Source organism: Syngnathus floridae, chromosome 17 (assembly GCF_059516105.1).
Source record: "Syngnathus floridae isolate MCC-2025c chromosome 17, RoL_Sflo_1.0, whole genome shotgun sequence".
Lineage (NCBI taxonomy): Eukaryota > Metazoa > Chordata > Actinopteri > Syngnathiformes > Syngnathidae > Syngnathus > Syngnathus floridae.
Window position 1 is genome coordinate 1,194,394 of NC_142429.1, and position 13,107 is coordinate 1,207,500.

Genomic DNA, 13,107 nt, shown 5'->3' on the forward strand with positions numbered 1-13,107 from the left:
CTAGCTAGATTAGTTTTATGCTTATGTTGGAATGCAACCTGTGATAAATAACCTAGCTTGTCCCATCCTACACAAAATCGTAAAACACCCCTTGCTATGTTTTGACTAGAGGTCAAGGGCTTTCGCTATTCAGTCCACTCTTACCCCCACCCTGTTTCTCTTAATAAAAATGCTCTTGCAGGAGCCAAGAGTCAGACCTCCATTCGAACATCGCTGTACGCACAGCGACAAATGGACTCTCCACCTTCAGGTGTCTAAAAGGACTTACTTGTCTCCTGTGTGGTTCTTGCAAAATAAGTTGGAGTGAGCGAATCTCTAACAGTAGTCTCCAACAACTTCAACCATTCAACCCGTATTTTCCTTTCTTTCAGGCAATCATTCATCCTTGCTCATTTGCATCTCACACACAGTCTCCAAAGAGGAGTCTTTTCATCACATTGGTCTCAATTTATCCAAGTTCTCCACACAACATTCATATATCATTCTCAACTCAAGTCCCATATCCTAATTTTTCCTAAGGTTCCTGATAGAACAATCCACCAATCCGAAAAAAAAAAAAAAACTCAACACAAAAAATTGCTGGCAAATTAATCAGAATTTCCTTGGGTTAGGGTTCTTTGTTTTTAAATTTAAAGAACTCAATCTCTCGGTTTAACTCACATATAGAAGTTTGTATAATCTTATAACACAACCAATCAATTATTCCTCTTAAATGTAGCATTGCAATGTCACAAATTCACAATTTTCCTTTATCCAATTCCTGAAAGCATGTTTTCTCTTTCTTTCGAATTTGTCATCAGGGCGAGACACTAATGAGCACTAGTGTGAACCAGTTTCTGCCCACAGTTTTCAATCTTTTCCTCTCTGTTTTATTTTTCAAAATTGTTTCTGTTTTGCGGTACAAATTGGATAGACCACAGTCTAGTTAATTTCTTTGCACTAAAAAGTTATCCAATTTCATCATTTTAACACATAGGCACACTCTTAGGCACACACATGCACAGCTCTCGCGCACGAGGGGGGGACCCGGCATCAATGATTCGTCACAAGCAGGCCATTTCTTGCAGTCGATCATGAAGCAAGTTCCCGCCCACACACGCGAGGACAGCACATTCCAATTCTTTATTTATCTTTTAGAAGCAATTTGTATTTCTTTACCACTTGATTTGCAAATTTTAACTTTAGCGTGCTCACATAATTTGATCCCTGGTCATTTGTCATTCGGCATACAATCAGCATTGTCATACTTCTTGTATGGACAGGAGTTCTAATAATCTAAAAAATGTTCTAAACCGAAAGTAACGTGTTTTTTTTTTTTTTCTTTTAATGCGCTCAGAACTTCTCATGCTGTATGGACATCTACTATTTCTTTCTCTGTAGGAGCATGAGCGGTCAAAGGGGAGGAAGCTCGTCATGCTGAAAATTTGACTCTTCCTCCACCCTTTGATTGTTTTTGTTTTTTTCTATAACACTCTTTTGACCAGTGTCCACGTTTCCCACAGTTCCAACAGTTGTCTGATTCAGGGCGGAAACCAGTGAGGAGCACATTTTTAAGCTGTTGCTGATATGGACTCTCAGCTGCATCATTGAATGGGATGCCACTGAATTCTTTTTCAAATCTTAATTGAATGGAGGCCTCATCACTTATCTTTCTATTTTTTGTCTTTTGCATTTGTTCTTTTCTCTCTTGTGAAGCTTTAAACTACACTCCAGCACATTGCAGTTCTCTCTTTCCTTTCCTTTCCTTTCTCAATCCCTTTGGCTTCCTAGCCACACTCTCCTCCAAAATTTGTACCACTACGTTCTTCATCTCAACTTTCAACTTTCCTTCTACTCTATACTTTTTCTTCCACTTCGGCATGTATTGCATACAATTAAGAAATCTACTCGCCATGTACTTCTCATCTCCTTCAAGAGCTAGAAATTTACCGTTATTATTTCCCATCTTACGTGCTAGTTTGTGTTTACATTTCGCGCATCACGCAGAACGCGATCAAGACGGACATTAATGAAAGGAAGCCTTTATACACAAACCGTCATCATGGGGGACAAAAGAAATGCATATGATGCCGCTTTTAAGCCAAAGGCAGTCGATGGTGATGACATTATCTTGTGTCTACTCTGGAGCGTACTTATGGATTTTTACGGCCTCCTGTCTCCAGGGGGCGCTCTAGCAGGAAGCAAGAGCGAGACAGACGAAGAAGAGATAATGCGCCGAAGAAGACGTGCTAGTTTGTGTTTTGATCGTCTCGCGCATCACGCACACACCCGCACTCACACAAAGACAGGAAGCTTTTATACACAAACCGTCATTATGGGCGACAAAAGAAATGCATATGATACCGTTTTTACGGTACTTTCTGTGTCCATTCTTTCTTTGCTAATAACTCGCGTGCACACTTCTGCGTTGCTGCGGTACTACTGCTGCGTCACAGGCAATGTTTAGAAAGACATATTCAAGTATGTCATTAAAACGTTAAAAAGGCTTTCTATGTACTGTCTTTCTTTATAAAAAAACTCGTGTGCACGTGCGGCTTATAGTCCGGTGCGGCTTATGTAAGAAAAAAACCTGAAATATCCCTGAATTTTAGCTGGTGCAGCTTATAAACCGATCCGGCAATTACAGTTGCCGAGGGAATTTACCGCGATTCTGCTAGTCGCGGTATACATCCCGCCTTCCAACATCGAAGGTGACAGGATCGCGGCGCTTGGTGAACTGTACCAGGCTGTCAGTGAACAGCAGACAGCGCACCCTGACGGTTTCACCATCTTCGCTGGAGACTTTAATCATGCCAACCTGAAGTCTGTTTTCCCGAGGCTTCACCAGCATGTTACTTTTCCAATACGTGGAGACAGCTTCCTGGACCTAGTCTACTCTGCGCATAAGGGAGCTTTCAAAGCCACCTCCCTCCCCCATCTTGGGCTTTCTGACCATCTCACCGTTTTGCTTTTGCCCGCATACCGACAATTGGTAAAGGCATCCAGGCCGGTTCGGAGGCGGGTTCGGGTGTGGCCTGAGGGTGCCTCCGATGCACTTCGTGACTGCTTCGACACCACTGACTGGGACTTGTTTAAGCAGGCGGCCACCTACAACGATCGGACGGACATAAAGGAGTATACTGACTCTGTTTCCTCTTACATCACGAAGTGCATCGATGATGTGACTTGCTCAAAATCCGTCATCAGTCGCGCCAACTGGAAGCCGTGGCTGACAGGGGCTGTCCTCAGACTGCTGAGGGCCAGGGACAAGGTTTTCAGGGCGGGGGATGAGGCTGGCTTGAGGACAGCGAGGGCCGACCTGTCCCAGGGCATCAAAGAAGCGAAAAAGGCGTTCTCGTCCAAGGTCTCCACCCACTTCAAGGACAGCAAGGACGCACGTAGCCTTTGGCAGGGCATTCAGACCATCACAGACTACAAGCCCGCGCCGAGGAGCTGTGAGGGTGACGTCCGTCTGCTGAACGATCTTAACCGCTTCTTTGCTCGCTTCGACGCCCAGAACAGCACTTGCCCGCTGAAGACCACTCCCCCCCCACACGAGCAGCCCCTGCGCCTCGCTGCCGACGGAGTGAGGAGGGCGCTTGCCGCTATTGACACCCGTAAGGCGGCGGGCCCTGACAACATCCCGGGTCGAGCGCTGAAGGACTGCGCTGGGGAGCTGTCGGGTGTCTTCACGGACATCTTTAACGTTTCCCTGCAGCAGGCCATCGTCCCCTCGTGTTTCAAGGCTGCCACCATCGTTCCTGTGCCGAAGAAACCTGCACCGTCCTGCTTCAATGACTACCGCCCCGTGGCACTGACGCCCATCATCATGAAGTGCTTTGAGCGGCTTGTCATGGAGCACATCAAATCCGTTCTCCCCGCCACCATTGACCCTTTCCAGTTTGCGTACCGTGCCAAACGGTCCTCTGAGGATGCCATCTGCTCTGCCCTCCACTCGGCCCTCACCCACCTGGAGAGAAAGGACTCATATGTGAGGTTGCTGTTTGTGGACTTCAGCTCTGCCTTCAACACCATTGTGCCGCAGCGACTCATCTGCAAACTCGACGAGCTGGGCCTCAGTACCTCCTTCTGCAACTGGCTACTGGACTTCCTCTGTCAGAGGCCTCAGGTGGTGCGTGTTGGCGACAATATCTCCGCCAGCATCACGCTGAGCACAGGGGCCCCCCAGGGCTGCGTGCTCAGTCCATTGCTCTTCACCCTGCTGACGCATGACTGCACTGCGACCTACAGCGACAACCGCATAGTGAAGTTTGCTGACGACACGACTCTGGTGGGTCTCATCATGAAGGACGACGAGACTCGGTACAGGTCGGAAGTTGACCTTCTGACCACGTGGTGCAGGGACAACAACCTCCTGCTGAACGTAAACAAGACCAAGGAAATCGTTGTTGACTTCCGAAAGGGTCACACCAAACACCTGCCGCTGATCATCGACGGTGCTGTGGTGGAGAGGGTGAGCTGCACCAAGTTCCTGGGGGTGCACATCAGTGAGGTCCTCTCCTGGTCCGCAAACACCGCGTCACTGGCAAAGAAAGCTCAGCGCCGCCTGTACTTCCTGCGGAAGCTCAGGCGTGCATGTGCTCCTCAGGCAGTCCTGTCTACATTCTACCGTGGCACCATTGAGAGCGTCCTCACCAGTTGCATCGCTGTCTGGGGTGGAAACTGCACTGAACAGAACATGAAAGCCCTGCAGCGCATAGTGAATACGGCTGGTAAGATTATTGGTGCTTCGCTCCCCTCCCTGAAAGACATTTACACCTCCCATCTCGCCCGCAAGGCAACCTCGATTGCGAGTGATGTGAGTCACCCGGCTCACTCTTTGTTTGACCTTCTGCCCTCTGGGAAGAGGTACAGGAGCCTGCGCTCCCGCACCACCAGACTCGCCAACAGCTTCTTTCTCCAGGCTGTTAGGACCCTGAACTCGCTACCCCCTTCTGCGTAGCGTGCGGCACTGTTGCACTATTTTCTGGACTGTCTGCTGTACGCTCACTTGCTCCTTTTTGCTCCTCTTATTTATTTATTTGTGTTATTTATTCATTATTTATTCAGCACGCTGTTGTTGACTTGTTTACTTGATTGTCTATTGTGGGCCATTTCTTGTCACCGTGGGATAGGGGGGAACGAAATTTCGGTTTCTTTGTGTGTCTTTGGCATGTGGAGAAATTGACAATAAAGCTGACTTTGATATCTCACTGCACTTTTCACTTTTACGCGTTTCACAACAGGGCTTTTACTTACTTGGCCCCTGGTTCGTTGCACTTCCGGATCCCGTCAATCCACTGTTGTCAGACGAAGGCAGACCTAAGATGCTGGCCCAGCGAAGAATTTTCTTCCCAGGTCTTTCTTTTCCAGGTCTTCCTAATAGACGCTGGCTTGTCGACAATGCAGCACGTCGTCCTCCGTCGATCAACAGTGGGTATGTTGGAATCCGGGTCACGGCACCAAAATGTTAGAGTGGTGCTCACTCTAACTTATTTGCAAGAACCACACGGGAGATAGTATGCCTTTTGAACACTTGCAAGTGGAGAGGTCGTTGTCTCTATCCCGTCTGTGTCTTCGTTACCCCCCTACCTCCCTTCCAACTCCCTTTCCCTTCAATAAACCCCGATTAAAGCTGCATTTGGTCGCCCTAGCTCCCCTCATTTCCTGACAGAATCCCTCTTACAGACCTGAAACACACTTGCATTTATAATGGTTCCAGAGAGTCTTTCAGAGACTCCTGACAACTGGGCCTTTGACGACTTGGACAGGAAAAGAAAGAGCACAATGTATGTGTGACCGGTCGCAACTGTGTTTTAAAATTCATCATTTGCGGAGGAAATATTTCTGACATTTGTTGTAAATGCGCTCACGGATCTCAGATGACCCACAGCTTGAATGAATTACAAATAGCCTGAGCCTATTCCTTGCTCTCTTACATCTTTTTTTCTTGTCTAGGACCTGCATTGCACCACCAGTTTGTCGTGACTGGAAGTGGGGAGGGGTTAACTACCATATGTGGTGCTAAGGTGATAAAAACCTCAAGTGCCCTTCTGATACTGAAATGGTTGTATCAGTTTTTTTTCTGCTTTCATATTGCAACTTGGATGTAGAACTTAAAAATGTTGATGCAATAGTGCTCTAGAATGTATGCAACAGCTTTTATGATTTTATCATTGGTGTGCGCACGGTGTTAAAGCATAAAAGCATCTAGTCTTCTCCCTCATTCTATTTAAAGAAATGACTTGTCCGACACTGATTGTAAGAGTGGCTCTCATATAATCTAAACTGCTGTGCAGGGCTCATCTCATTTCGATTGGCCCTCGTAAAGAACACGTTGCTTCAAGTGCGCACAAGTCCACTGCTTGAAATTCTCCCAAGCATTTCACGTACCAGCATGTCTATGCAAGCATGCAACATTGACTGTGTCCTTGTTGAGGCTGCTGTTTAGGAGGGAAAATGTGTGCAAGCTGAAATGATTCACGCCCACAAAAGTTAAGTCTGCACCTTTAAGTGCTGTCATCGATTACATTCATTCTCAGCCTCATAATAGGTCGTTACTCTCCCCTCGCTCCAGAGGATCTTCTTTTGTCTGCTTCACACAAGCACATAGTCAAGTGAGAACACAGCTTCAGTAGGAAACTCGTCAAAATAAAAGCTATTATGGAAAGATAAGGATAATAACGTGTCCTTGATCACATATCTGTGCCAGCGACAGTTCAGGATGGCTACTCCCACTTCTCGCCCAAAATCAGAAAAAGAAGACAGAGCTGAATTTAGGCCACACAAATGACTCCTCATAATGTAAATAGTGGGCCAGTTGTAGAACGTGGCGAGCTCTTTATGGACAGCCACTTTCTTTGAAAAATTGCATGCATAAAAAATGACAATATTGTTCACAATCCCAAATCAAAACAGATGACTGGATATCCTTCAATATACACTCTGTGTGTCGTCCAGTGGCGGATGCTGGTCTTTCAAGGAGGGGAAGCTCAATTTCGGCCTCCATCATAAAATGTGTCGGTTTATTTACCTATTGCTCAGTAAGGACAGAAACTGCGATAGAAGTCAGAAAGAGTGATAGAAGTCAGTCCCCAAATGGAACCAGCTACAAAAAGAACCCACGAGAAATAGGAGCTCAATTTGTCGCGAGTCGTTTTTAACAAAGAAAATATTGTGCAACTCTGAACAGAATTAAAATTAAAAAGTGTTCCCGATGGGCGTCCGATGGCCGGGACAGCATTTATTTATCCAATGACTCGTCTCGTTTCGCTGCACTTTTTGCTTCCCTATTGAACTTGGTGGATGCCCAGTGGTTCTTAACCTGGGTTCGATCGAACCCTAGGGGTTCGGCAGAGCTTCCACTGCGGAGGTCCGAACACACCTGATTTATCGCGTAAATTCATGATGACGCATATCTGAACTGGTCTTGCAAAGGCAACAGCAGAAGTCGCACTGATTTGCAGGTATGTAACTTGTTGTGAGTTCATGCATTATGTTGGTTTTGTTCTTTCAACAAGGTGATGTTCATGCACGGCTCATTTTGTGCACCAGTAAAAAACATCTAGGCCTTGAATTTGAAAAATAAATACATTTATTTTTCACTTAAGAGGGGTACGGTGAATGCGCATATGAAACAGGTGGAGTTTGGTGCCTCCAACAAGGTTAAGAACCACTGGTCTACACTGTTTAAAGCACTGTGCAGCTGCGAGAATGAGTGAGAGGAAAGCCGCGTCGTTAGCAGTGATAAGAAGCTGATTCTGAACAAATGTTTAGCGCGTTGCAGCGCATATTTAGTTAATGACATGTACACATGTATATGGATATGTATTGTTAGGTTACGGATTCTAGTTATTGATCTGACTCCAAATTGCGATCAACACTTAACACATAAATTGCTATGTCCTAATCCACACACTGGCGCACCTAACAATTTTGCGAGTTCGTTCTGTCAAAGAGAAGACCAGTAGATCAATTAGATCAAATTTACCAATTATTTACAAAGCGCACTAATACAGGCCTGGGTCCCGGGTCCCTCACACTAAAACTCGTGCGTTTTTGTGACCACCAAAGACGACACATTCTTCCGGGTTGCCCAGTTTTAAAGAAACACAATATGAATATTAAAGCATGCAAAATATTGTGAGATGATTGGTCGACGGCCATCTCCTCCCCGCGTCGGCGCTATCGCTGAGGTCAGGTGGTTGGGTTTTCCCCTCGAAGGCCGGTCTCATAGACGTGCTGTTGTTCTCGTTCCTCACCGACCTTGAGATGGTCTCCTCCGGTACTCCCTATCCGGGCCTATTCCACAACACTTCGAAGAAAACAAGTTCATGCAGTTTGCCTGCACATTCCTCGGCCCCCACCAATCCACACGAGCACTCCGATACTAGATATTAATATGATTATAAGTTTAACACAACCTTAAAAATATGTTTGCAAACTCCCAAAAGCACATTTCCCTTTAGTATATATTTGATCACTTATTTTTTGACATTTTAGGTGAGGCTGAGCTTCCCTTGCAGTCTTAGAGCAATCGCCTCTGATGTGTACGTACTTTCAATGACCTACCCAAGCCTACAACTTGACACCTGTGCCGTTGCTACCCTACCCCAATCCCGTGGGTAGCGTTATTGACCATTTCAAACTGGTCACCGATGCCACGACTGTGAAATGAAGAAGAAGAACAAGACCTGGACCACGAATGCTAACAGAATATGTTCTTGTCATTTCATAACTTTACGAGCCAGCAAGGCAAAAAGAAAGCATAAGTGTTTGAATACAGTACCACTGACTGGCTTTCAATGCGTCGTCCACTTGGCGCCTTGCTGTGCAAAGTTTTAATTTGACGAAAATGATCGAAAGTGAGGTGCTTTTTTTTTTTTTTTTTTTTTTTTTTTTTGCCTCGACTGAATCACCGTTTTAGTTTGAAAGGCAGAGTCGGAAGTGAAACAAGTTCGCATCCTCGTCCTCTTCTCGGTCTCACACACAAACGCCGTCAAGTCGAGCCACACACGCGTGCGCGCAGACACAATGGAGATGCTTTCGGCCGGGAAGAAACTCACAGCATGTCTCTCACAGGTGTCGCTGCTGTCAGGACGGGTTGGATGTGTGCATCAAACAGCGTAAAGACAATCCCGTCTCGCGGCGTAGGAGGCAGGGTTTTTTATTTGAAGCTGCCCTCTAATTTCGTGTGGAACTGCAGGTATGAACAGAGCACCTCTTTCAAATTCAATGTAAGTGGGCGGACGAAGGCGGTGCCGTGCCGTTTTGACCTGCGGGACTGTGGCGTGGTCGGGAGAGACCGCGGGGACCTTTTGATTTGCCCTCCACGGTTTTCTTCGCCGTCTGCCATTTCCCAAAAAAACAAATCTAAGGGATGATGGGCCGATCCGACGATGCATTGGATTACGTATTTTGGTTTTCCAAGCAGGACACTGTTGGTATCGTTTGCATGGCATTTGCAGTAGACTGGCCAAAAAGTAAGTATTTTGTCTCTTGTTGACATTATGAAACAGAAATGAGCACGCAAGCATAATCTGTTAAATCTCCAAGATCATGTTTAAATCATTTTGGAAGGGCTAAAACATTGCCTTGCGTCAGCGAACTGGAGCTCAACCAATGTATCAAGTCAATTACTTTCTTTTGCAGGGTTTGCATTTTGGAACCTGTCCTCAAATCACGGTTGAAGACGCTTTAAGGATTAATCCAGCCTGCGGAGGATGAAGTGTGCATTGCGTCAAAAGCGACGGACGACCGCGAATACTGATGTCAAGCAATGGATGAGTCAGTGGCGGTGCTCCGGTCAGTTGAAGTTTCCCTGAGGTCTCCACTGCTAACTGAGCTTCCCTTTGTTCCCACTCTGGCTTTTGGCCACAAAGAGCTGGAACAATCATTAGTTTGGCCATAGCGTGCCTTCCCGGGGCTTTGGGTGTTTCCCCCCTCACGAAAGGTGTGATTCGGCGATCACAACATGGCATCCCCCCAACGTCAACAGCTGCTGCCTCGTAGCACAGAGGCGAGCTGCCACTCGAGTGGCGAGGGTGTCTCGGTGAGGCTCGGTGTCGGCAGACACAAGCACGAAGGTGGGCAGCCGGTTCGATGCCATGTGGCAGGATCCAAACGCTGCAAGTACAGCATCTCGTCCAGCTGCAGCAGCTCTGGCGAGTCGTCAGTCAAGAAGACGTTGGTCAAGAGCTTCCGGTCGCAGAAGAGAGTGCCCCAGCTCTTCGAGAGATCCGCCAGTCACTTCTGGGACCCGAAATTCGACTCGTCCATCCTGGAGGAAGCATGCCGAGAACGCTGTTTCCCTCAGACGAGACGGCGCTTCCGCTACGTGCTCTTCTACCTGTCGGCCACCGCCGCCCTCTGGGGCTTCTACTTTGCTGCCAACCCATCCCGCTGCAACAGGACGGCCTTTCTATTCCCCACTACGTCCTTTTTCCTCTTCTGCCTCCTCCTCCTACTGCTCACCTTCACCAAGGTCTACTCACGCTGCTACGATAGAGCCTCCCTGCTGCTCATTGTCGTCACCCTGGGGCTGACCCTGGTCCCTCAAATCCAGACGACGGGTTTGGGAGAGCGCTTGGACGCGGTTGGCGTCGGCGGTCCTACGCACAACCTCTCCTGCCTGGAGACGGGCGGTCGCGCCCGCTCCGCCTGTGTCTCACCTGTCGGCACCTTCTCGCTCTGTGTTCAGGTTCTGCTGCTGCTCTACAGCGTCCTCCGCGTGCGCCTCTTTGCCTCCGTCCTACTGGGGCTCCTCTACTCGCTCTGTTTTGAGACTCTTGGGTGGTTCCACCTCACCTGCACTCAAGGGGGCGCTTTGAGCTTGGCCCCCGACAAAGACCTGGAAAGGCTTTGTTGGTTGGCACCGGCCAAAGCTCTGCTCCACCTGTGCGCCCACGCCGTGGGCGTTCACCTGTTTGTCATGTCCGAGGTGCGCTCACGCAGCACCTTCCTGAAGGTGGGGCAATCCATCATGCATGGCAAGGACCTGGAGGTAGAGAAAGCCTTGAAGGAGCGAATGATCCACTCGGTCATGCCCAGAACGGTGGCGGACGAACTGATGAAGCAGGGCGATGAGGACACAGGCGCCTCTGCCAGCAGGGCGGCCGCCATCATTTCCAGTCCCAAGGGCGACAAAGTCAAGAAGGCCTCCATCCCCCGAGGTCAGATCATCTTCAGACCCTTCAACATGAAAAGGATGGAGCCCGTCAGCATCCTCTTTGCCGACATCGTGGGCTTTACTAAAATGTCAGCCAACAAGTCGGCACACGCCCTGGTGGGCCTTCTCAACGACTTGTTTGGACGTTTCGATCAGCTGTGTGAGCTGAGCGGCTGCGAGAAGATCAGCACGCTGGGGGACTGCTACTACTGCGTGGCCGGATGTCCCGAGCCCAGGCCTGACCATGCCTACTGCTGCGTGGAAATGGGCCTGGGCATGATCAGGGCCATCGAAACCTTCTGCCGGGAGAAGAGGGAGATGGTCAACATGAGGGTGGGCGTCCACACCGGTACCGTCCTCTGCGGCATCCTCGGCATGAAACGCTTCAAGTTTGACGTCTGGTCCAATGACGTCAACCTGGCCAACTTGATGGAGCAGCTGGGCGTGGCCGGCAAGGTCCACCTGTCGCAAGCCACAGCCGACTTTCTGGACGAGCGCTACCCCCGTGAAGATGGACACGTCGACCAAAGGATCGGAGCGGGCGTGGTGGCAGCTCAGCTGAAAGGTGAGTGCAAAGTTTTTGTCAGCGGGGACCCTGAACTGAGGCCCGTTTGTGGCACTGTCCCGTCTTGAGCGAGTTCCCGGCTGGCCATTGCATCTATGTCTGCAATGAGGTTCTCTCAAGGCTGGCGGCGTTTTAGTTGGCCGTGCTCACCTGGCGCCTATAAAGATACTGGCTGGATATCGCCCAAGCTTTCCTCCTTTTGTGATCGAGGATGTCGAAAATCTCGGGGTGACAGAAGGCCAGCGCCCGCTCACCCATTCTGCACTCCCATCCTGGTGAGAGCAATGATTGTGGCTGCAGTGACTCATTAGTGTGCATGGCAGGAAGTGTGCGTGAATTATGAATGAGGGGAGACGACGGCCCGGGAAGCCTGCCTGTGCACCCGGCAAGCATGGCTCAAGTGACGGACAGTGCTTGCAAAGCGTGCTCTCTGCCATGCCTCATTTTGTTGTTTGCCTTTGAAGCCCTTGGCCCTCTCGCTTTTCTCTGTGACATGTCCCGGGGTTCGTTGGCATTCAGATGACTCAAGCGGGAAAGGCAAACGAGATTTAGCGAATAAGCGGAGTGACTTTTTGGGATGTCGGAGCAGGGTGTTTCTTCGTATGCCTCAAACGTATTCTGAGGGGCAAAAAAAACACTCACTCGAATTACAATTATACGTGTTCGGATCTCAAGAATGAGAAAATCAAGCAATTGAGATTCTGCCAGAAAGTCCGCCCGAGGAGGAGGTCAGGGTGGATGGCTGTGCGTGGATAAAACAGTGAGGCCGCCATTTGATCCCTCCTTGGAGCGTTTCAAATGCTTCCCAGCGCAAGTTTGCATTAAGCACAAGCTAGACCGTCAAACCAAACGATGGCAACGGCAGGGCTCGTCCAACTCCCGCTTTGTGTCCTTGGGACGTGCTTGGAAAAGCAAAGCGCTCGGCACGCCGCATCATGGCTTGGTTGGCGTAGAAAGGCTTGCCAAATCTGCCAAATTTCTCTTCCTCCTTTGTAAATCTTGTTAATTGACGCTTGAATTGGCATTGTTGCTGCGATGTTGAAGTGCTTACAATCGCGTTTGCACTTATTCCAAGCAAAATGAGAGCCTAAAGCGGGAGGCCAAACGCTGCCTTTGTGGCTCTTCCAAATCTCTCTTTCTAGGCCTGAGGACCTACCTGATTTCCGGAAGGAAATGGGACAAGCCCCCTCTTTGTAGCTGCTCCAACTCGAGGTGCTGCTCGCAGGGGGCGCCCCCCCCTGACGGAGCCTCCGGCCTTCCCCTGGTGAGTGGCTCAGAAGGTAGAAGTTATGTTCAGAAGGTAGAAGTTATGTTATGTTGGATTATTTGTTTGTCTTTGCCTGCTGAAGCATGCGTGTACACTTGTGATAGTCATGGATTTGCTTTTGCTCATGTG

The 13,107-nt window shown here is 48.8% G+C and overlaps 1 protein-coding gene across 3 annotated transcripts in view; it reads left to right on the forward strand.

Moving 5' to 3' along the window:
* The first annotated feature begins 8,916 nt into the window (after positions 1-8,916).
* adcy9b (adenylate cyclase 9b) overlaps positions 8,917-13,107 on the forward strand; it is a 12,798-nt gene continuing 8,607 nt past the window's right edge. For all 3 annotated transcript variants that reach the window (XM_088358717.1, XM_088358718.1, XM_088358719.1), the window contains exons 1-3: positions 8,917-9,461; positions 9,631-11,711; positions 12,854-12,975. In XM_088358717.1, the coding sequence (XP_088214843.1) occupies positions 9,953-11,711; positions 12,854-12,975 (1,881 nt within the window). In that variant the 5' untranslated portion in view covers positions 8,917-9,461; positions 9,631-9,952. The remainder of the gene's footprint in view (positions 9,462-9,630; positions 11,712-12,853; positions 12,976-13,107) is intronic.